Source organism: Lepidochelys olivacea (genome assembly GCF_965140295.1).
Source record: "Lepidochelys olivacea isolate rLepOli2 genome assembly, chromosome: 5".
NCBI lineage: Eukaryota > Metazoa > Chordata > Testudines > Cheloniidae > Lepidochelys > Lepidochelys olivacea.
In genome coordinates, this window is record NC_140415.1 from 116,750,129 (window position 1) to 116,776,012 (window position 25,884).

The window sequence follows — 25,884 nt, forward strand, 5'->3', positions numbered from 1 at the left end:
AATAAATCAGATGTATGGAATGTATTAAATGTACGGAATATTTAAAGTATGTTGTTGGTAAAATAATTCAAACTTTTGAGCTAAACTCATTTATACACTATGGACATTTTAGAACTAGTGCTATAATTCTTTAAACTCTTTTAGATTGCTTACAGTGAGCCTTAACGTGCTAACCATGTAGAGTGATGCACAGTCTTCTTGCAAGTGGAATGGACTTCATGCTGCTAATTTACCCTGTATCATGAAAGGGAGAGTCAGCAAGAAACAAGGCCACAGCTGCAAGGAAACTCAAGCAAAATCACTGTCCCTCAGAGGCCACTGGTTATGCTTATTGTTTATATGCACTAGATAAAAAGGAAAGCAGAGAGGATGTAGATGTAAAAGATCTGGGGGAAAATGTGCTTGCTCAGTTAAATCTATATCCAGCTTTTCCTTTCCTTCTGTGCGTTTTAAATGCTCGGGCATATGCTGAAATTAGTGATAAGACTGAATTTCAAACCAGGCACTTATTAAGTTAAGGCTGCCACAACATGATGAACTTGTGCCATCTTCTTGAAATTTTGCAGCATATATAGTAAGAGTCTGTCCCTGTTCTAAGACTCCTTAATTGAAGACTTCTTGTAACCCAGTATTTAGTACAAAGGTGGCTTGAGTTAAGGGCATCATGGTATATGTACTGATACTGTTGCTGTTAAAAACATTCTAACGGTCTTATCTTAGCATTATTTTAAACAAATTTTCTTTACATTTTGTTCCCATGCTGAAGTGAATTGTGATACCTAAACCCTGTTCACTTTGGACTAAATTATGGCTTGCCACAAGCCCTGAATGAAGGGAAGCGCATAGCTGGACTACTTTAAGAACAGACTGGTAACTAGTTTCAGAGTAGCAGCCGTGTTAGTCTGTATCCGCAAAAAAAAAAACATTGTTCACCTGGTGGCTGAACTTTTTAACTTTGTCCTCACGCACAACTATTTCACATTTGGGGACAATGTATACCTTCAAATCAGCAGCACTGCTATGGGTACCCGCATGGCCCCACAGTATGCCAACATTTTTATGGCTGACATAGAACAATGCTTCCTCAGCTCTCGTCCCCTAATGCCCCTACTCTACTTGCGCTACATTGATGACATCTTCATCATCTGGACCCATGGAAAAGAAGCCCTTGAGGAATTCCACCATGATTTCAACAATTTCCATCCCACCATCAACCTCAGCCTGGACCAGAGATCACACAAGAGATCCACTTCCTGGACACTACAGTGCTAATAAGCGATGGTCACATAAACACCACCCTATACCGGAAACCTACTGACCGCTATGCTTACCTACATACCTCCAGCTTTCACCCAGACCACACCACACGATCCATTGTCTATAGCCAAGCTCTACGATACAACCGCATTTGCTCCAACCCCTCAGACAGGGACAAACACCTGCAAGAACTCTATCAAGCGTTCTTACAACTACAATACCCACCTGCTGAAGTGAAGAAACAGATTGACAGAGCCAGAAGAGTACCCAGAAGTTACCTACTACAGGACAGGCCCAACAAAGAAAGTAACAGAACGCCACTAGCAGTCATCTTCAGCCCCCAACTAAAACCTCTCCAGCGCATCATCAAGGATCTACAACCTATCCTAAAGGATGACCCATCACTTAAGACAGGCCAGTCCTTGCTTACAGACAGCCCCCCAACCTGAAGTAAATACTCACCAGCAACCACACAACAGAACCACTGACCCAGGAACCTGTCCTTGCAACAAAGCCCCTTGCCAACTGTGCCCACAGATCTATTCAGGAGACACCATCATAAGGCCTAATTACATCAGCCACACTATCAGAGGCTCATTCACATGCACATCTACCAATGTGATATGTGCCACAATGCCCCTCTGCCATGTACATTGGCCAAACTGGACCGTCTCTACGCAAAAGAATAAATGGACACAAATCAGACGTCAAGAATTATAACATTCAAAAACCAGTCGGAGAACACTTAAATCTCTCTGGTCACTCAATTACAGACCTAAAAGTTGCAATATTACAACAAAAAACCTTCAAAAACAGACTCCAACGAGAGACTGCTGAATTGGAATTAACTTGCAAACTAGACACCATTAAATTAGGCTTGAATAAAGACTGGGAGTGGATGTGTCATTACACAAAGTAAAACTATTTCCCCATGTTTATTTTTCCCCCCTACTGTTCCTCACACATTCTTGTCAACTGCCCATCTTAATTATCACTACAAAGGGTGTTGGTTGGTTTTTTTTTTTTTCTCTCCTGCTGGTGATAGCTCACCTTAACTGATCACTCTCATTATAGTGTGTATTATAACACCCATTGTTTCATGTTCTCTGTGTATATAAAATCATCCTACTGTATTTTCCACTGCACGCATCCGATGAAGTGGGCTGTAGCCCACGAAAGCTTATGCTCAAATAAATTTGTTAGTCTCTAAGGTGCCACAAGTCCTCCTGTTCTTTTTGACTGGTAACTAGATTATGATTCAGCGTCACAATCTGATCTCCAATTTCCCCTTCCTCCAGCAGGGAGAGTAATCTGCACCAGCCCTAAACTCTGCTGCTGCTGTTGTTGTTGTTTGTTTATTTGAATTATTGCCCGCACAGCTATTGTGACTGGCACATTGAGTGTGGAGCCAAAGCTCCGCATTACTTGCTTGTTTACCGAGCCTACTTGAGCAAGAGAAGTCAGCTCCATAAAAGCTACTTCCCCCCCCTGTGTGGCTACTTGTGACATGCGTAGTGAATGCAAGCAATGCTTTCTTGCTCCCATGCACAGGTTAATGGTGAAAATTACAATTTGACCCTCTGAATAAACATTTATATAGTCTAGAGCATGTTTAAAATATTTTTAAAAAATAAAGTTTGTTAATGTACACAAATTTGTCAGGAAGGGAACATTTCCTCACTTATGTATTCAAATTCTCAGCTTAATCTTGTCTTAACATAGTTTTCCCCACCACCACCAGTAAATTGTTATGCTGTAGAAAGCTAAATGTTTATATTATGTTTTCTACTGGATATTCATATTCGTGCCTGTGACTAAGGCAGCTGAAACCCAAATTAGGGATGAAGCAGAACCATGAGTTAGTTATTTAAGACCATCCTAATGCATGACAATAAAGATGGTGCGTGTTTTTTTGTTTTATCTTATTTTATTGAAGATTGCTACCTTATTAATATCCAGAAAGCACATCACAAAGTAATCTTGCTTGCTGAAAGCCAGAGAAACTGGCATCACTTCCCAAATCTTAAAAAGACTTGCAGAATGACTTAGTTTACCAGTCAACGACATGGCCTAAATGCACAAATGTGATTTTTCCAACACTAAAAAGTGAAACAGACTAATATTCTAAAATGTATTGGCCCTTAATTTAAAAAAAAATCTGCCAACTAATACAACTTTAAAAAAATATTTGGGGCACTGTCAAATTCTGAGGCATTTGACCTCTATCCCACTACGTATAGTTAAAAAAAAAAAAAAAAAAAAAAAAACCCTGAAGATTACATGACGACATATTGTTACGCTGATTCGCTTTTTTGAAAATGTGTATAATTTGCTGTTGATTGACAATGATTATAGTGAGACATGTAAATAACATACAGTCCAATCCTTTTGTGCTTAAGTATGCAGAATTCACGTTTTAGATAGTCAAAGTTAATCTACCTAAGGGCTACAGGATTGAGTTAATAAAAAAAGACGTATAAAGAACATAATGTAGAGTTCGGAGCAGTTGGTGTTTTGGAGGTAAATCAATATTATGTCTCTTGTAGGGGAGAAAAATCTGAAATACAAGGAGCTGAAGAAGAGAGAGGAAAGCATGGACAGTAAGTTGTTTAATATAGATTAGACTCCTGAACTGCCAAAGCACAAGGCTCTTTGGATTGTCAAAGCCTTTTTGGATTGTAACAATTTATTTGAACCCCAAAACTGCTGACCTGCTGACCACTTGTCTTAAGACCCTGTTACCTGATTCAGAGATGCCTCAGCACAAGGTAACTGATACTGCAAATTTACATATGATTGGAGCACCTTTCCTGGCTCATCATCTGGCGTTAAAGATTTCAGGAACACGTTTTTTACAAGATAAAAGCTAAAATAAAATGATTTTTTAAAAATGTGCTAAAATGAAAGTTAAATAATGCCATGGAGTGCCCACCCGGTGTTCTGAATACGAGCCAAACTTTGAGTTTACTCTGAGAATCAGAAACTACACCTTCAGGACATTTTGACTTATTTATCTAAGATACGTACTACTAAAGCTTTCTGACTTACCAATGAGGTCTTGTGACATAGAAGCCTCAGCAGAGGTGAAGTCAGGGTGCAAAACATTTAGGGCAAAAATATATTTTAAAAGGCTCTATAAACATTCTAACAATAGGATACATTATAAATATATATGGCTCTTTATAAAGCCCAAACCAGGAACTTCCAAGAGCTTACCAACAGATTTAGACACGTGCCATGTAGAAAACCAGTTTGTATGAAAGGAGGCAGTGTTGGTGAGATGGGTGTATATATAGACTTTGCCAAAAGAAAAATTTGTTTAAGGAGCGTTTAGAATGAGAAGAGGGAGAGTAGTATATAGCATGTTAGATTTTTTTTAACTTTTAGGAGAAAGCACTTTCTGTTAGGTTGAAAAAGTGGTCGTCTTGTGAATCTCTATTAGGTTTGGGGTAATAATTCTCTGCTAAATCCAAAACTTGAGTCAAAATATTTATATCAGATATATATGGACATCCACTGATGCCTCAGATTTTGTTCCTTTATAGAATTAGTACGGAAAAGGTTTACTGTATACATCTTTCTGTTGTAATGATCTCTAGGAACACATTTAAAATGTTTCTTTCTAAAGGTAAGTTTATTTCATAATTCCCATTTTTCCATTCCCTCTGTTGTTGAGCCAACTCAATGTTTTAGAAGTTTCAACTCTCTTTCTAAAATTGTGGAGAGAAAATATTTGTGGGGATTTTGTGGGGCAGAAGGGATTCCTGTCTGATATCCTTAATTTACATTTACCCATCTTCTTTGGCTCAAAATCTAGAAAGTAATACTTTAGTCTTCTTTTCTCTGATATGTAACATGCCTGGACACACATGCTTATAAGCTTTCCTGAGTCTGAGCAAAGTCCAGGCACTGTCTCTGGGTTTCTAGGCACACTTACAGGTTTCAGATTTGCTTTCTAACACCCTTTCTTCTAACAGTTGAGGCCCCACAATCCAGCTGCCTAGGCCATGAAACTAATGTGAGCTCCCCAATATTCCTCTGTTGCTTAAGCGCACACTTTCCCAGAGCTCCAAACTTGCGGATGCTCTGGGCTACGTTTTACCTCTTCAGGGATCAGTGATAGTTCAAGCAAACGGACACAGGCTTTGCAAAGGGATCCAACATAATTACTCTTTATTTTAGATAGCACAAAAATCAATCGAACACCTATACACCATTCCCTGCCTCAGTTTCCTCACCTCTCTTGAGCATTCTTTGGGATTTTTTCCAGAGTCCCCTAGGGGGTCAAGGGTTCTCCTCTTGTAGCTTATGGCTTCTCCTTCAAAACATGAAGTCTGTCTAGCTGACCCCTGCAGTCACTATCCTTTAGCTCCAAATCCTGGTTGGATCTCAGTGGGAAAAGGTCCCCTCTACTACAAAAGCATGCCTCTTTGTTCCTTTCTTCTGCCTCAAGTTTCCTTTGTCTGTCTAACTGACTCAGTCTCTGTATTGAATTAAATTTGATGGGAAAGACATGAGAGGCACAGAAGGGTCTTGATGAGGGGCACAACATGCTCTGAGCAGTGGACAAGGAAGAATTTTGCTCCTGTGTTCTGAAATAGCTGTAGGGGAGTTAAATGGCAATTAAGGAGACTTAAAGAAAAGGCTTTTAGTACTCTGTCTCTCCTTAAGGCTTTTCGAGTGAGCTTTCACTGCATTGTCTAAGTGCTAGACTTGTAATATGTTGAAGAGAAAGCTAATGAGTTTGCTTTTCAGAAATAAATTTAAATGGATTGGTAAATATTATAATGGAGAGTCTCTAAAGTTATTTGTGTTGTCTCAGTTTCCACCCTTCTGTTGTCATCCTTGTGTTGTTCCTCTTTAATTTTATAGACTGATACCCAGACGCATACATCTTGAGTGAACAATCCTATAAATACCAAAAATGCCAAAAACATGCATTGATATGGCATCATTCTAAAAAAATGGAACTGGGAAAAAAATCTCTTCCACTTAACTCAGCAAATAAATGTCTTAAATAAGCAAGCTGTACTTGATTTTATTTTAAAAATGTGATTATTTCTCACTTGTTCCCATATTTAAAATTTTAACAAAATGGTAAATAGTAAAATTAAAAAAATAAAACCACAAAACTTCTCAGACCCCAACATTTAGTAAGCATGAAATTACTTGATAGAGTATTTTATTTAAATTGAAGTATATTTAAATCTTAGGTGTTATACAATTTTGTAAAACTACAGTGAGGTATTTCTATATTTGCTGTTGAATTCAGAGTAAGTACAGTTATAATGGAGAACCCAGAATGTTTATGTAAACAGCAGCAGCCTCCCTTATCTTGTTGTTTTTAATCCGTAGACTTTCTTGAGACTTTTGAAGAGATGAAGACGCAGGAACTGGAACGGAAGGCACAGATAGAGGCCAACATTGTTGTACTGTTAGAGCACTCAAGTAGGGTAAGTGCCTTTCTCTGTCTCTGATAAATTAGGCAGTCATAGCCTCATAAAAGTCACTGAGCAAATTAAATAGAACAGTGGTGATTAAATACTATTCAGCCCAATTATTGGTGTAATTATCTTCCAAACAGTAAACTGATACCATGTGTTATTGTAACAAAGTAGAATTTATTTAATTATTGTTGTATTCTCTGTCACTGTTTTGAGGAACTTTTATAATTAATAAAATCAGATGATATTTGTGACCAAATGAAAAGGCATTACTATAATCCATCAGTATGAAACATACAAGAATACTAAAACTAAGAAATGTCATTGTTTGCTAGTTTATCTAGACCAAGTCTGAATGTTATAAATGAAGGGGAGGATTCAGTCATCTCCCTTAGATTATTTTCCATATTCTGATTTATGTTGTTTTTAGGAAATTTCTTCTACCTAACCGATTAAAAGTATTTCTAGAGTTCCCCTCAGCATAGTTTCTAAATGATATATGCTCCTGGTGTCCAGCTAGAATTTCCCCATTATCAGTATTTTTTTTTTTTTTTGCCAAGTCTTACCAAAACAACTCTTCATTTCTTTGATTTTGATTCCCTTGAACTATTTGTAGAGGATTGTCATAGGCATCTTTTAGCCAAGTATTATTTTAAATAAATAGCATTTTAACAGCTCCTTGATACTGTTCTTCAATATGGTGCCCCATAACTTCAAATTATTTTACTAGAAAGGTTGCTTAAGAGTTGATGTGCTGCAAATCCCATGACACAGGGGAATGCAATTTTCCTTGTAGTTAAGACCCTACTTGAATCACGGGATGATCTTCAAATAATTGTGGCTGGAAAATAGTGGAAAAGTAATAATTGACCTTTATTAATAGCCATAATTTGGAAAAGCCAGAGTAAAGCTATTTGTTTAAGAAGAATTTGCTGGAACAATATTATGTTATGCCTGCTAATGTTTTTGAGAACCAGACATTTTGCTGCAACTATATTACATTCCTTAAAAAAAAAAAAAAGTGGCCGGTACAATATAAAATTCAGAAGACTAAAAGTCTTAACACAACTGCTGTCGAAATGGAGTCAAGTCATTTTAGCCTTTTTACATTTTACAGGCATTGAATGTTAATGTGGTACTTATTGCATACTCAGAATGTATGTTAAACTGTGGACTACACAAAGTAAGCTAATTAAAATCAAAATTGTGGGAGAAGCCTAGTATTGTATGATTCACAATTTCTGCAATATCACAAATAAAGTAGGGATTTACTTTATAGTACAATGACTCTACCACAAGTGAAGTATCTAAGGCAATGTCATTTAAACATCCATACTTCATCCTCAATGGTATATCAGTACATCAGTTATAAAAGGGACACAGTTCAGGTTGGCAGACCTGAAATAGAAAATCATTATATTTAAATGGTCTCAAACTATTTAAAAATATTTTGTCCAAGAGTGTTGTAAAAGAGTTAAGTCATAAGTTATGTATTAGCAGAGCTTTTTTCTTGCTGTCCGGTGAACACTCGTAGCTGCAAAGATATCCAGTGTTCTAATTTACTGTCCTTATTTCTGTAAATGAACAGAATGTCAATCGCATGAAACAAATCTCCTCTGTTACCAATCAAGAGTTGAAGATCATGCAGGAAGACCTCACTTTCAAATCAAATGAAATGCAAAAGTCACAGAGCACTGCTAAAAATTTGAGTACAGGTGAGGCATATGTACGTATATTCCTTCCTTTTTTAAAAATAAAAGAACATGAGAGTCGTAGAATACACGAGTATAGGGTTGGTGATCTTGCATACCATGTATGCTAAAACATGTAGCTAGGGTGTGAGGCAGTGCAAATACTGAAGGATGTATCTTCTTTTGGTGCCTTTATATAGCTCTTCTTAGTGCTAACACAAATTATTTATAATTCATCATAAGAAGACTATTTCTCTGACTAGTAACAATAACTGATTTTCTTGCTTACTTGGTTTAGGACATATTAAAAGTACATTTTAATATTGTGTATAGCAATTCCCATTGCATTAGTAGGAGTTTGCTTTATTTATTTTGATTTATTAGCAACTGACTCAAACTCTAGGCTCTTCATAAACTTTAAAATAACATTTAATAGAAAGTAGTAGAGAGCCATGCAGTGAAATTACCATGTATCAGTTTGAAAATGGACCCCATAATGTCACTTATACCTATGTTTTGTTAGTGCTTTTCTAAGGATATGTTTATGCAGCGAAGAAAAACCTGCAGCTGGCCTGTGCTAGCCGACTCAGGCTCGAGGGGATGTTTCATTGCTGTGTAGACTTCAGGCTTGGGCTGGAACCTGAGCTCTGGGACCCTCCCACTCTGCCAGGGTCCTAGAGCCTGGCTACAGCCCAAGCACAAAAGTCTACACAGCAATGAAACAGCCCCACGGACTTGCGGGGCTCAGGCTGACTCGGCTAGCCGCAAGTATCTAGTTGCTGTGTAGACATATCCCAAAGAGGATTCCTGGCAGCTGTAATGTAGATGGTCCAACCTTGCCTTGTAAATCGTCACGATCAAATTCTCAGGACCTGATTCTGCAAGCATGCACATTGTTAACTTAAAACACAAAAATGTTCCTGTTGACTTCAATGGGACTACTCATATGCATAAAGTTAAGACTATATTAACATTAGACATGAGAGTAAAAGTTTGCAGGAATCAGGCCTATATTTTCTAAAAGCAGAGGTGATTTTTTTTTCTTGTGGTTTAGTGATAGAGATCTCTGTTTAATTCTTTATTTGTGCTGTTTTATGGTGGTGCTATTGTCATAATCTAAACCTTTGCCAATATCATTACTGATTGAGCAGGGTTTTCCTTGTTTTATTACTGAAAGGAAGCTGCAATAATCATAAATCATTTTGTTTGGTGACTACTACAGCCTGTACTTGGTACCAATTTTCAAAATAGGCTTGTGTTGTGACTGCAAAATATGTACTGTATCTGCAAAGAAGTAATTGCTGTGCACAAAATATGAAGTTAGTTGCCTGTTTTCCCTGTGCCTCTGGATATTTTGTAACAAATTTATTTGCAAATACGTATTTTGCAGTCACAACGTAGGTGTTCTATTTTGAAAAATTAGCCCTTGCACTATATGGGCAAGATATGAAATATATTCTTCTTATGAGCATTTTAACTAAACATATTTATTGTTTTTATTTTACATTACAGTAACACCATAAAGGTGCTAGATGTTGTAGGGACATTGTATGAAAACAAAGTTTCTTTCTTGAAAAAGTTTACAGTCTACAATTTAATCAAATAATTTAAACTATTTATAAAGAAAATTCTTGGAACTGGGAACCACAATAAAAGTTCCATAATAAACATAATAGGGACTCTCTTAAAGTATAATGATTGTACAGTTCCCCCCCAGTTGGAGTGCTTCCCAAACCTTGAATTATAGTACAGTCGTCTGCAAAATTCTTCCATTGGGATTAAAATGTGGATTTCCAGATTTTCTTGCCTCCTCAAAGATATAAAAGGCCATCAGCAGAGTCCTTTTTCAAAAAACAAAAAAGAAAACTACAGAGAGTAAACAAATGTGCTGATGGCATAGTTTTTCAGAAACATTTTCCTGGGTCAAAGCAGTTTTGGTCTCAGACTTTGCTACTGTGTGTACACTGCCTGCTAAACTCTGCAACTTAATGGCATATCAGAAGGAACTGGGCTGCATCCTCTTCCTGTCTTTTCCCATAGAGAAGTTTTTAGTATTTATTTGTGTGTGTGTGTGAAAATATGTATGTATGTATGTGGAGAGAGAGAGTGAGTGCATAAACTTTACCTTCTCCAAACAGTTTCTTCCTTTTTCTCTAGAAAGTGTGCTTGGATAGGAATACTCCTTAGCTGTCTACTCCGGCATTATCAGCATACTGATATTGCATTACAGGAATCTTTTTCCAATGTTTTTACGGTTTTTTGATTACTTTTATCCACCAAAAATGAATTTTAATTGGTCCTGTATCTGTTTTATTTTTAATTAAAAGCAAAAATCTTACATACGCATTTCCATTTCAAGAAAATGCAAAACTACTTCTACAGATATTTTCATCTAAAGATTGTAAGCAGTTCATGTTTTAAAGGTTGTTTTTAATAATCATTTATAGCGTTTAGTGCTAAGTATGTGATTAAGCAAGTTCCCAATCTACCTTCTCTACACCATTCATTATTTTGTATACCATTGTCATGTCCCCTTTTATTCATCTCCTCTCTAAAGTAAACAGTCCCTTACATCTCTCTTCATTTGAGACTTTTTTTCCATGGCTCTGATCCTTCTGCTCACCTATATTTGAATCCCCTCTAATTCTGTTTTATCCTTTTTGAGGTGTGATGATCAGAATTGAACACCGTATTCCAGTGCATTATGATCTTTTCAGCCGTGACATATACCAATTTTTATTATTCTAAGGCTTTGGAATGGTTCCTCATTTATAAAGCCAGTGTCCAGGGCCAATTTGACCCTAAATTTAGTATTCTAAAAACAAGACACTTTCAAAAATGAAAACAAATATTTATATGATTTAAAAAATTGAATGGAAACAGTTTAAAAATAAACAGGCACCTGTATTGTTTGCAACCAACATTTTGTACTAATGTGCTGGTACAGTGAAACCTGAAATTGACAAGGAAGTAAATATTAACAAAAGCAGAATGGAATTACCACACTGTAGTATCCCAGATCACCACTGTGTTTCCTTAGACTTAGACTCTCTAGTCTTCAGTATCTGTAATAATTGTATAATATCTTTTGACAAATGGCACTGTGTGTTGGGCCACATCCTGATTACTTTATTCTCATGAATAGTCCCTTGGTATCAATGTGAATAAGGCAAGCAGGATTTGGCTGGCGCATTGTGTAATGGAAAACTGAGAGTTAAATCTTTGTGCATTGGCTAATACTATCATGAAGAAAAGTTACTGTTGCTTATAACATTTGTTCCCTATGTTCCAGATAGTCAAAGACTGCGAATGGACCTGCAGAAAATGGAATTGTTGGAGGGTAAGATGGTTGATGAACAGGCTTCTCTCAAAATAAAAATTGAACAGATGACAAAGGACTTGGAGATGTACAATAATTTGCCGGCTCTGAAAGCGTCAGGAGAAGAGAAGAAAAAGGTGATAACAGCAGTATCTGGTAGCATTACCTAGATTACTTATATTGTAAGTTCTTTGGGAAGGGAACACCTTTCTGTTCCGTGTCTGTACAGCACCTAGCACAATGGAGCCCTAGGTCGTGACTGAGACTCTTAGGTGGTACCACAATACAAATAATAATAATAACAACATTGCTTTTGTTCAGAACTCAGCCATTAATATTCGAAGGCTGATATTTGTCATGCTATGTTCAGACAGAATCTGGTTTATATCTTTGTTTTCAAAACAGTGTTGGGAAGTAATTTGTTTGTTTGAAGGCTTGAAGCAAATGACACAAAATTCACCGTTATATTTGACATAGTAATAACAATAATAATAATACCTAACTCTTATTTAGCTCTTTTCATCAATAGATCTCAAATTGCTTTACCAATGAGGTTAGTATCATTATCCCCAATTTACAAATGGGGAAGTTGTGGCACAAAGAGTTGAAGTGACTAGTCCCCACTCACTTAACAGGCCATTGGCAGAATCAAGAATAGAGCCCAGGTCTCCTGAGCTTCAGGCCAGTGCTCTGTTCAGTATAATTCCATGCTGTCATGACCTCGTTTCTAGAATTAATACGAAAGAGACTGTGGACATTTGTGCCTCATTTCACATCACCAAGTATGCATTTTAATGGCTACATCTTGTTCACAGGTATTAAATGCAACTTCTCATGCTAAGTATTGGTGTAGTTTTTGTGATATTTGTAGAACAAGTTCTGAATACCTTCTTGTTTAGGGGGTGGAAAAAGAAAGTAGCTCCTGGAAAGTTAAATTGAAAACAGTCGAACAGTTGGGAACACCAGTCCAAAGTAAATTTGAATGAATACCTGTGGGAGAGTAGGAGATCACTATGGTGATGAGTGTATTAGAAATCCTTAGATTCAAAGGAATTGGCAGTTTTAATGGAAGTGCAATGCCTTAAGGCCAGTTTGATCCATTTTGCTTTTCTTCCTCTAGAAACTCCACGAGGAGAAAGAAAGGTTGGTAAAACGTAGAGATGCCTTCAAGAAAATAATGGAACAACTGAATGCAGAGTATGAAATACTGAAGACACAACTTGAGGAGAATGAGACCCATTCCCAGGTATAGTTGAAAATAGGTGTCTGTTCAGTTGTTTCATTGCAGGTCTTGAGTTTCTCAAATATATGAAACTATATTTGAATGAATCAGTTAGGGTTTTTTAGAGGAATGCATAGACTCTGGAGTAAGTTTTCAAAGCTGCATATTGGAATTCCATGCCCAAATCCTCTAGTTTGTTCAACTGGATGTTAACAAACCCCCCTCCCCCAATCAATCTATTGAAAACCAATGATTTCAAGCTTGTTGAGACCAGTCTTATGTCAAAAATTTGCAAATCCTTTGTTAAATACTCATTTTGGTTTTGTTCAAAGTCCTCATTTTTCCTCTCCAGCCTTCCTGGTGCTACTGCAGGAGCTCAGGATCAGGCTTGGTTTGTCTCAGGGCTGGACTGGCAGGTGCAGAGTCCTGGGCTGGGGAAAACATGGCAATATGTTTTCCCCAGCCTATAAAATACTGAGCAATTTAGAGAGGGGAGATAAAAGTTCTTGTTAGGGGCATCCTCCCCTATTTAACTTATAGAAAATACCAACCTTTTGGAACAATTTATTGTACTCCAAAGGCAAAAACACTAAATCACACTTAAGAAATATTTTTAGGATCCTAGGATAAACATTGTAATTGTTTAGCAGTACCAAGGATGAACCCCATCAGGCATAATGGGACATGCTGTTTCTGAGAGCAAGTATCCTAGGAGTGTTCTAGCCTAGGGAGAAGACAAAGGCTCAGTTTTATGTAGTATCTTTTAGTTAATAAAAATAGATTTAAGGAAGGATGAATTTTTGATTTTGTAATGAGTATGTAGCTTGTGTTTGTACCTGAGTTGAAACTCCACCAGTTTATACCTCTCTTTAGTAAAATCCCTCTTCCGACCAGCTACTCTTGTGTAGTCTTTCATTGACAAACCACAAGAGAAAGAAGCGTGTACTTCATGCTATAAAACAACTGTACTTTGGACAGTCTAGACTGTCATCTGGTCATCTTTTGCATTTATGTATTTGTACTGTGTGGGCTGCATAATTAGAATGTAAGCTTTTGTGGCAGAGAACATGTCTTTTATGTTTTGTATGTTGGCAACATTTAAAACGTGCTGATGATCAGAAACATTACTCTGCGCTTTTTTTTAACCTCTTTTTACTCAATAGGTGTTCTCCTCACCTGTAGTCAGACTCACAATTTTATTACTTTTTTCTTCTGTTAGCATTGTAGAGCCAACACAGATACAGGATAATGATCTAGATTCCTCTCCACCTGCATTCCAAACAGAAATTTTTATTTGGCACAAATATTGGGTCAAATCCTATGGTTCTTTCTCAGATTATAGTCTTGCCCGATTGAAGACTTTAGGATTAAAAATATTTTAATTAAAACCAAATTTGAACCCAGGATTATAAACACAAAAGGCTAGTGCATTAAAATTGTTTGCATTTCTTAAATTTTCCCATCTTTTTCTTTTTGGGGTATGTTCTTGTATTATTTGGTTTGACCTGCCTTTTCAGAGGAATCTGAAAAATAGAGACATGCAATGTTAGTTTATTTAAAGTCCTGTGATTCTTCTGATCTGTATTTCAGTGCAATATTGTATCTGTAGCTTGTATCGTAGTTGCCTTCTGACTTAAAGCCTAATAAACACAGGCATAACATTATCACTTGAGGGTCATTCCCATTTAATATCTGTATCCTAGGCTGAATGAGCTCAAATGTTGAGGAGAATAGAATAAGGTTATTACTATATTCAGAAGAACCTTTTAAACAATCAGCATAACCATTCAAAAATTTTTTTATGAAACGTTGTTTTTTAAATGAAAGTGGAGAAACTACAGAAATCGAACTGGCAAAAGGTAATTTTTTTGCTTTGAAATGCAGTTTATAAGCCCTCTCACCTACATGCCTCCAGTTTCTATCCAGGACACACACCGCATGATCCATTGTCTACAGCCAAGCTCTAAGATACAACCGTATTTGCTCCAATCCCTCAGACAGAGACAAACACCTACAAGATCTCTATCAAGCATTCTTAAAACTACTATACCCACCTGCTGAAGTGAAAAAACAGATTGACAGAGCCAGAAGAGTACCCAGAAATCACCTACTACAGGACAGGCCCAACAAAGAAAATAACAGAACGCCACTAGCTTTCTCCTTCAGCCCCCAACTAAAACCTCTCCAGCCGTCATCAGAGATATACAACCTATCCTGAAAAATGATCCCTCGCTCCCCCAGATCTTGGGAGACAGACCAGTCCTTGCTTACAGACAGCCCCCCAGCCTGAAGCAAATACTCTCCAGCAACCACACAACAAAAACAGTAACCCAGGAACCTACCCTTGCAACAAAGTCCAATGCCAATTCTGTCCACGTATTTATTCAAGTGACACCATCATAGGACCTAATCACATTAGCCACACCATCAGGGGCTTGTTCACATGCACATCTACCAATGTGATATGTGCCAGCAATGCCCCTCTGCCATGTACGTTGGCCAAACTGGACCGTCTCTGTGCAAAAGAATAAATGGACACAAATCTGACGGCAGGAATCATAACATTCAAAAACCGGTAGGAGAACACTTCTGCCTCTCTGGCCACTCAGTAACCGACTTAAAGGTGGCAATTTTGCAACAGAAAAGCTTCAAAAACAGACTCCAACGAGAAACTGCTGAGCTTGAATTAATATGCAAACTAGATACCATTAACTTGGGTTTGAATAGAGACTGTGAGTGACTGGGTCATTACACATATTGAATCTATTTCCCCATGTTAAGTATCCTCACACCTTCTTGTTAACTTGATTATCACTACAAAAGTGTTTTTTCTCCTGCTGATAATAGCTCATCTTAATTAATTAGCCTCTTACGCCACTTTTTCATGTTTTCATTTATATATCTTCTTACTATATGTTCCATTCTGTGCATCCGATGAAGTGGGCTGTAGCCGACGAAAGCTTATGCTCAAATAAATTTGTTAGTCTCTAAGGTGCCACAAGTACTCCTGTACTTGACTTTTCTTTTTTTGCTTTTCCTTCCCCTTCCTACAGGCCAGCAAGGTTTCTTTCCCCCACAATAACTTTCATATTCATTTTTTTATTTACATTGTGTTTCAAAAGTAGATCAGAAGGGAAGAGGCTTTTAAACTCTCCACCAACTTGGAGTCTTCCAATATACATACTATATACAAATTATCATTTTGGCAACAAGACCTTTACTGACTGTAGAGATAGGAGGAAGGAGGAAAACAGATCAGCTTTAAGAGAGAGAGGGAGAGACAAAGAGAGGATGAGAACTGATTTCTCTTCCAGCCACATTCTTATTGTGTTTTGGGGTTGGTGTGTGTGTGCGCGTTTTTGTTGTTGTTTGTTTTTTTTTTTCCCTCACTTTCATGTAAATTTTTCTGCTTCAGCTTCAGGGATTGAGAAGCTGAGGTGTCACCTTTATTGTTGGGAAACAATTTAAATTCTGAATATATGAACTAATTAGAATAGAGAGAGTTGAATATATAAAGTAGAAATAACTATTCAGTGATTATGCAAATCTACAAACTCTTGTCTCGTGTCTGCCAACTAGTCAGAGCACGGGGCAGTATTCAAACTGAAATACTTTAATAGGACTACTCTGGGTGCTGTTGAGTAAGGCTATCCGATCTCGTCCATATTGATTATGTAATTTGCCCACTGACAACCAGTCAGGGTTCAGACAGCTGTTTAATTGGGATAAAAGTGTGCAGCCATCAGTAACTGTACAGCATCCCTGCACTCTGATTAGCTGCAACTCTTCTGTTTCATCATTATATATAAGAATGCTTATGTTCTCTTCCATCAATAAGAATTTCTCCTTCAACGTAATTATCATATTCCAAAGGAACTTAGCTTGAAGAAAAGTGAGATCCCAAGATGACTGATTAGCCATTTTGCCAGTCTGCATAGCTATTGATGTACAGCGTACATCCTTTTTATATATCAATCACACAGAAATGTAGACAGGCTTTATATGACTTGAGAGCTTTACCATTGATAAGATTGAAAACAGTGGCCTTAAAAGTGTTTTACTAAGTGGAGTTCATTGTACAAGAAGCTATATAAAAAAAAGTGCTGATCATTTGCTTCAATCTCTATTATACAATATTTCAAATTCAGGTGCCTTTACTAGGTATATTGCATTTAGCAGCACCCATAGTGGATGTGGAATGTAATTGATCACAAATATCTTTTTTCATAACTTACACAAACAGCAGAATTCATGTTTGCTTTGAACTAGGGATAAAAAGGATGTGGTATATGGATAGATTTTTTTTTCATTATAAAGATAATTTTGGTACAGGGTAGGGAAAGCTCTAACACAGCATCTATTTTCAATCATTCAGCATGATTTTCAACCTCAAACATATTGATATTGGTGGCTTTCCTTTAAAATTTGGTTTTAAAATGATGATTTTCAACCTTTATTTTTAAAAATACCTTTAAAAGGGTCTACATACCTTGAAACAAAAAACCTTGAATAGTAGCATCAGAAAAACAATTTAATATTATAAAATTGTATTGTGAGGAATATAATATAATATCCACATTAGCTTCCTGTTGATGCTGAAAGTATTGAAGAAGTGCCAACATATAACCCACAGTCTTACAATCTTCTCACTACAGCTCTGCTCTTATCACAGCTTCTGGCATCAGACAGGAAACTCAGCTATGGAAATAAGGAAGTTTTTTCTGTACTGCTGTAGGGTCCAAGACAGTGTTGCGATATATTGTATCAGTGGTGATTTTGCAAACATCATCTTTCAGTGATATGAAAAGATAAGAATTCATATCTTCCTCCCGGGTTCATCTTTTCTGTGACGCTTTTATGATTGTTCAGAGATGACAATCTCAAATAATCATTCAGTTTTTCATGTTCCATACCAGTTATATTCAGTATTTTCATTTTTGTGCCAACAGCAGAGCAGTAGCTATGTGAGGGGTACATTTACATACATATATATTATGGGATATTTAAAAAATCCTTCCCAATTATTTATCGTCTAGTTTTCTTGTGTTGTAACCACAATCTTATCAGTTTGATAGAATGTGAGGTATTGATAAGACAACTTGGGTTTTTTTTTTTCCGTATAAATGGGTATGTGTCTGTTTTCATTTGTGGCTGTTCTTAACATTTTCTTTTTGTGTTTTCAGCTTACAAATTTGGAAAGGAAGTGGCAGCACCACGAGCAAAATAACTTTGTGATGAAAGAATGTATCCTTTTTTTAAAAAAAATGCTGACAATTAATATAGTATAGTAATTGACTAAAACCTTTTCCTCCCAAAAGCAAAGTCAATCAGGACAGTTTTACAGTGGCGTGGGGAAGGGGGATAAGGGGTCTTGCAAATGTTTGTTGGATGGGTAGACTCTTATATACAATGAAACCTGCAACTCATTAGGCAACCTCCAGCATTAAATGACTCCATATAGTATTCCAAGCTTCCAGTATTTTTATTTGATCACTAAAAGACCAGCTGTACACAGCATATACTTTCTCCTGTACTCTTGGGTTTATCCTAGGGCATACTTTTCACCCATAGGTTTTCTTCAGTGATTATTCTTACACCAGCCCATTCTTATACTTAGCTTTCCAGCAAAGGCAATGATTTTTTTTTCAATGTATATAGCTCCATAACTATGCATGACATTTTACAGTATGTAAAACACAGCAAACAAAACCCACAAAGGGCCAAATATTGCTTTTAGGTGCTTGTTAAACGCAATGAGAGTTGCTTATGTGAGAGCAGAATTAGATCCCCACATATTGAGGAAAACTTCCCAAAAGCTAGTGGTAATGACACTTTCAAAGAACATTCATTGCAAAGAACTGCCATAAAATAGTTTTTAAATAGGTTTTTAAACTAACAGAAGCATAGCCATTCTAAATGAGAGCTGACATTTTGTCCTTAACTTGCGCTACTGTCCCTAGTTATTGCAGAGATCTGAATTGTGCATAATCGTATATTAATTTTATTATCCAGGGACTAAAATGTTACTAAAGTAAACTCCCTTCTTACAAAATGACCTAAAAACAGTAGCACTGACAAATTAGGGATGCAGTGAGATCATTGTTATACCATTACAGCTCAAAATATTGTAGGTACATAGAAACTTCAGTACTCAATCAGACCAGTGGTCTAGTCCAGTGTCCTGTCGCAGATGGTGGACAATGCTAGATGTTTCAGAAGAAAGTACAAGAAAACCTGTAATGGACAATTATGTAATAACCTGCTCACAGGAGAAATTCCTTCCTAACCCGTGTCAATTAGGACATGTCTACACTAAAAATGGTACAGCTGAGGCTGCGCTGCTGTAGCACTGTAGTGTAGACACTTAATACTACAGCTATGGAAGGAGTTTGTCCATTGTTGTAGTAAATTCACCTCTCCGAGAGGTGGTAGGTAGCTCGACGAAGAATTCTTCTGTTAGTGGTGTCTACACTTAGGCTGGCTTAATTACATTGCACAAGGCATGAAATTTTTCACAGCCCTGAACAACATAGTTAATTTTAAGCCAACCTAACTTTGTAGTGTAGACCGGTCTTTTGTAGTTGACTTATGCCCCATTGCAAGAAAGTTTATATTCCATTTAAAAAAATTTTTTTTATCCTATCTATTGTAACAGATCTCTTTAGTCAACTAGCGTCTAGTCCTTTTATTTAAATCCTCCTCGATCACAATTATACAATGAATTCCACAAATTGGTTGTCGTGTTTTATTTTTTTTTAAAAGTCCTTGCTATCAAATTCAAATTATTGTGTGGAGAAAAATTGTGATTACCATTAAACTCAATTATTTTTTAAAAAACCTGTTATGCAGTAAAATGATACCTCAGTGAACCATGTGCTTGCTTTCTGTGCTTGAATACAATCGATAAAGGATTAGTTTCCAATAAAGTTTAATTCTCCTTCATATACAAGATCTAAATATTATTACTGATGACAATTACCTCTGCAGATGCCTACTGTGAAATTAAGTTCCCTACCACATGGCAATGGCTCCTATTTTTGTTTTCCCCTGTGCTTCCCGTTGTTCTTAGGATGTCCTCCTAAGGAGTAGAATCAGGTTGAACCAAGAAACCCCCAGACTAATAGAGGAGTGCCTGCTTTGCTCATGGGCAAAGGACATTATGATCTCCTGTACTGACAGGTGAGAGAACTTCTGCTGGTGGGCTTAGACCCAGAAGAGCCTCCCAGCACAACATGGCTGGTCATTCCCTGATCAGATCCTGGGACTTCTTAGGCTAAGATCCAGAAGAGCCTCTTGTCGTTACATGATTGGGTTTGGGATCCTTTCCTCCACAGGGATATTTTGTCAAGACAAGAAATCTTGGACCCTGACACCTTTAACCATCTGCCATGGAAGAAAGAAGCTAACTATCAGGAAACGTCCAAATGCAAAATTAAAAAAACCACATGCAAACCTCTAACTATAACCTTACTGCTAGAAACTGCTTCTAAGTCAGACAGTATACCAAGTGTCCAAGCACAGATCCCAAAACAAAGAGGGATTGAGTTTCCTGTTTGCTCGGCCTGACAGACAGAGAAGGAACAGTTGTCAGAATAGGGGCTTTTATATCCTTGGTTCTGGAATGCTGGGACATGCCCACCCTCCCACAACAGTTAACTGCTTTGAAATGGATTCATTCACCATGTGACAGTGAGTACAGTCTCCCAGCATGGACCTGCAGAAGCAATACATTTAGAGAATAAAAGATACTTCAGTAACTTTTCCAGCACATTTTGGACTTGTCTAAACAGTGCTCAGAACAGCTATGTAGATGTTCAGGCTTGAGCTGAAAGGATGGAGGGAGACGGGCTTCAGAGCCTGAGCTCCAACCTGCGCTGCAATATCTACACAGCTGTTTTTAGCACCATAGCATGAGCCCAAGTCTGTTGACCTGGCCTCTGAGACTTGGTGCTTCTCACTGTGTAGACGCACCCTAAGTGGCTTGTGTGGACCCCGCTGGCGCACACACAAAGTTCCCTAGTGTGCGTTAATGAAGTGCTGTTTGAAACACTAGAGCCTAGAGGCTGCTGCTCACTGTAATCTACCCGCAATGCTCAATACACTAGTGGGCACTAGAATTTATATTCCTTTTCATGGGCCAACGCACCTCATAGACGAGGGAGGGAGGGATAGCTCAGTGGTTTGAGCACTAGCCTGCTAAACCCAGGGTTGTGAGTTCAATCCTTAAGGGGGCCATTTAGGGATCTGGGGCAAAAATTGGGGATTGGTCCTTCTTTGAGCAGGGGGTTGGACTAGATGACCTCCTTAGGTCCCTTCCAACCCTGATATTCTGTGATTCTATGTAGCCCTTATTGTGATACAATGGCTAACCTGTTAAAGCAGCGTAGTTCTTTAGATACAAGTGGTGCTTTTCCGTTATCTGCAAGCCTTGACAATTTTTCTAGAAGGAGACTTCTTGTAATCTAATTCCCTTATGATCTCTAATTAGGTTAGTATTTTTCTTACTAGTTGCTGTCCTTAACTCTTTTAATCAGTCATAGCAACAAAAAGTCAGGAGAGTGACTACCAGCCAGTAATGAAGAACGTGAGTAAGCAGATTGCAGAATATAACAAAACTCTCATAGAGGCTTTACAGAACACCAGGAACTGAACCCAGGCGCTTCCTTCCTGCTCCAGTGGACCAACAATAGGAGATGTCCACAAGCACTGCAGGACTCTGAACTGCTGAGCTGAAAGCACAGTAGGTGCATTCAAAAAATTCCTCCAAGTTCCTGAGAGAGTAGAAGTTTCAGCAGTTTTCTTCATTTTAAATATAGATAATATCTCTGAAAGCTTTAAAGCCAGAAAAGACATTTAAAGTGAGCCCACTGGATACCCATTCTGGATATGAAAATATAGTTTGCTCTACAAAGTTAACTATTTGGGGCCCAACCCTACAATCCTTACTCAAGCAAAACCATTGGGGATCAGTACTGTAATCATTACTCAGGCAAACCACACATAGAAAAGAATGGGAATTTTGCCTCAGTCAGGACTGAACATTTGGCCCTTTGTTGTTGGTAAACAATTGTCTTAAACCTAATGAAGATAGCAGATCAGATCCTCAGCTGGTGTGAATCAGCATAGCTCTCCCACACCAGCCGAGGAAACAAAATGTAGGGCTAATGCATTTTAAGGCTCTTTCATTGTATTTTCATTTCTGTAAAAGACAATATAATTACTAGAGCATCTCATTATTAAATGTGATATTTGGTTAAGGTTATTATATAAGGAGAAATGTATAGTGGAGATTCTAATAAAAACTTAGCTAAGGAAAGTTTTTTTTCTCCATGCTGACTTTGTGTAGTTTTGTTTTTCACCAATAAAGAAATAAAAAACGAAAGTTATTCATAATTCTTCTTTTTCTGAAGATGATGTCTTGTAGGATTCTCTGTCTCAAGTTTCATGCCCCCCTGTCATGTCACAGCAACAAGCAGCTCCAATGTGATCAGAAGAATGTGTGAAATAGAGAATTCTATGTGGCTATATCTGTCAGTACTTTTTTAATCCTATTTTTTACTGTTAAATTATTCTGTATGGTTTGGACTGAAGGCATTCCAGGATCCCTTAAAATAACAACAACATTGCTGTTGTTACTTCCCTTAGTTATTTTCTTCTTTTCCTACCTACAGTATAATTATCTATTTCTTATTACCTTTCCCCCACCTGGGAGGTCAAGTTAGTCAGGCTGTTTCCTGGCCAGCCAAAAGCAGGTACTGTAGCTTGCAGAGAGCTAAATGTAGACAAGGCTCCTGGTCAGACTCGGCTGATCTTTTATCAAAAACAGCAGAGGCGGGGTTAGTAATTATTCTGCTGTCACAGAATAGGAAGGAATCCAAAGGAAGAGTTAAAGACCCTGTCACTTGCGCCTTATAAAACTAGCCTGGATAGAGAATTACGAAATATGCCATGGGCATGGCATGACCTAATTAGATCTTTTCCGTTTCTTAATGTCTCTGAATCTGTGACTAAACATGTTATCTTCAGCATGAAGGAAAGTTACACGAGAAGATTCTTGGAAGGACCATGGTTTCCAGATTCAGCTCAGTAAATGCTCCTGTTCTCTGTATTTATTATTTATAATATTTAGACAACATGACAGAACAGGATTTCTATAAACCAAAATCTGTTATCTAGGGGAAATTCCCACTAATGTCTCTTCCTTCCTCTCAGAGTTTCAGCTCTTCCAGTGAGAGTCCATTATTTGCTGAGATCAAGTTGGAGTCAAATATCCTCCCAGGTCAGATCTTCCTTAGCCAGTCACATTGCCTGCTGAATTTCTCTCTGGCTACAACCACACCTTTTAATTAACAATGGAAAGAAGCCACCAACTGAATAAACATACTCCCTGAAATTCCCTTTCACTCTGTTCCCGGGGATCCTTGTTATACCATGGCACTTATTTTGTTAAACAGGGTGGGAAAGTTCCCAGGCCTTTGTTTTGTCCTTCACAGGACTTCTATCATAAACAGACACTGGCTCGAGTACTATATTCTTATTTTGTTTTCCATGAAGCTCTTCTGATTGTCATCTCCTGAGGACCTCCCCTTCATATCTTCTTTTAACACCTTATCCTCAAGGCCCTGGTCTCCTCATATTTGACATACTGCTTCCATAACTAATCCCTGATGACTGAAGAAGAAAAGAATTGAACCTGTTGGCTCCTGCATGCAGGGGCAGAGCACTATCCATTAGGTCACGACTTCTCAATTCTTTTTATTTTTCCCAAATGAGGTTTTTAGATAAAGTATCAAATGCAGAAGAGGTGAGCAAACAGCACACCAAAACAATCCTGTTTAAACCATCAAAATGTAATTTCAGCAGGACAGGTTCTCTCTCTGGGGATGTCCATAAGGGTCTGGTACTAAATTCAAATCTACCTTTATGTGAGGCTTTCACAGTGAGAGCACACTAGGTAGCAGCAGATAAACAGACAATGGAATTGACATTTTAAACCTTTTCTGCTTTTCCAAAAGACAGGCCATAACATTCTGGAGAAGTATGGGTAGCTCAGATGTAAAAATACCTGCTGCTCAAAGGCAACATGGGCTTTGAAGACTCCACCACTACTGTGGTACTGTAGCTGTGATTCTGGCCTGTGCCCATCCTGATTGACGGTGCATAGCAGTGAAGCTGATGGGCCTCCCTTTGGCAACTATTCTGTACCTGTACCATGCATGGAGACGGGTCCAGAAGGTCTTGCCCTGTTCTTTCCTCAGTGTCTGTCCAATGCTGCATGCCCCTTGCTCTGGGGCTGTAATATTGTCTCCAGGGAAGCAATATTTCTGCTGCTGAAGGAAGGTCTTATTGGTCTTATTGCTGCTGCTCATGGTGAGCACATGGTTGTTTTTTTTTTTTTTTAAATCAGCTACTTTCTCTCCTGGCTCTCCCAAGCTCAGGAAGACGATACATGTTGGCCTGATGAGCACTACCAACATAAACATGTAATCTTGGGAGACCAAGTACATCTGCACAAAACAAGTTCTCTCTGAACGTTCCTGCAAACAAAAACTGCTCATACCAATGTTTGCAGAGAAGCGAACAAAAAAGGGTGCAAACAGGGCTGAATCAAAATGCATGCTAAAAGTTGCACATTGTTCAAGAATATATTTTCCTCCCTACTTACACAATCTGGCTGGATTTGGACCAGTGGCAAAGACATAGAAGGCCCCATACTGTTAGCATTCTGTTGGGGCAGATTTGGTATCTTTGTGTGAGCCTTTTGTTTAGTTCTAGTCACGTGTAACAATCATTCCAGTCAGAACACGGATTCTTTCTCATTTCTTCCTATTCTACCTGCCAGTGGTTATTAATCTAATAGCTTCTCAACTCATGTTTTTTAATGTTGGCATGCTTTGTTTTAAGGACCATGAGATGGTTAATTTCCAAGTTGAAGTCCCTTTCAATAAACTTCTGTGGTAAAATGCCTAAGAATAAAAAGTCCAAGTAATTAGATCTTAATTTTAAGAGAGAGGTCTCGATGAGGCAGATGGAGAAAGAAAAATAATCTCTTAGTAGTTTGTGGGGGGAGGACATCAAGGTGACCCCTTTAAAACAACAAACTAGCAACAACAACAAAAAATACCACACACAAAATTGGAGATCCCTTTGTAAGAATCTGATATGAGTGGATTCCTTGGAAGTACGTTTTTTTCTCGCTGATAAGCTGTCGGGGGGGGGGGGAGGGTGGATGTTGCAATGGGTAGAAAAAGTTGGATTCAGAAATGAACAAATCAGAATGAACTTAATACAATACAGTCCAAAGATGATACTAGCCTTCTGCAGGCCTTTCTCCTTAGATAGAGAGATGTACGTTCTCTGAAATAGCTTCCTTTCTCTTTCTTTCCCCATTTAGGCTTGTATGTGGATTTGGGACGTATGAAAGGACTGCCCTGGAGACAAGTGCTGTGTTATCCAGAGAACAGGTACAGTGACAGGTGTACAAGGTACTCAGCACAGTGCCAGATCAGACCTTCAATGAGTAGTGTTATGTCAACGCCGGTTAATATGAGGGTTGTCTTAACATGTGTCATGAAAGGTTACGTTGTTCACTGATTTTAAACTAATTTTACAGCCTCACTTTACGCACACATGTATGGTGCTTGCTGATTAATAAATTAGACACAAATTACATGTAAATCAATAGCCATCCCCAGTTGAGCCTGGTTGAAAAGGGGGGCTGCCAGCCTGTTTAATACCTGTATTAAATTGCTTGTTTAAAATGTATATAATGCCTTTTGTCTGGCAAAAAAAAAATTCCCTGGAACCTAACCACCCCCATTTACATTAATTCTTATGTGGAAATTGGATTCGCTTAACGTTGTTTCACTTAAAGTCGCATTTTTCAGGAACATAACTACAATGTTAAGTGAGGAGTTACTGTACTAAGGTGGCAGTTTTATCTGTGAAATG

General features: G+C 37.9%; 1 protein-coding gene across 3 annotated transcripts in view; it reads left to right on the plus strand.

The window, feature by feature from the left end:
* IFT74 (intraflagellar transport 74) overlaps window positions 1-22,267 on the plus strand; it is a 61,744-nt gene extending 39,477 nt beyond the window's left edge. For all 3 annotated transcript variants that reach the window (XM_084629568.1, XM_084629569.1, XM_084629570.1), the window contains exons 14-20: window positions 3,804-3,857; window positions 6,613-6,710; window positions 8,290-8,416; window positions 11,685-11,848; window positions 12,832-12,957; window positions 18,117-18,177; window positions 21,468-22,267. In XM_084629568.1, coding sequence (XP_084485694.1) covers window positions 3,804-3,857; window positions 6,613-6,710; window positions 8,290-8,416; window positions 11,685-11,848; window positions 12,832-12,957; window positions 18,117-18,177; window positions 21,468-21,583 — 746 coding nt within the window. In that variant the 3' untranslated portion in view covers window positions 21,584-22,267. The remainder of the gene's footprint in view (window positions 1-3,803; window positions 3,858-6,612; window positions 6,711-8,289; window positions 8,417-11,684; window positions 11,849-12,831; window positions 12,958-18,116; window positions 18,178-21,467) is intronic.
* Window positions 22,268-25,884: the final 3,617 nt, after the last annotated feature.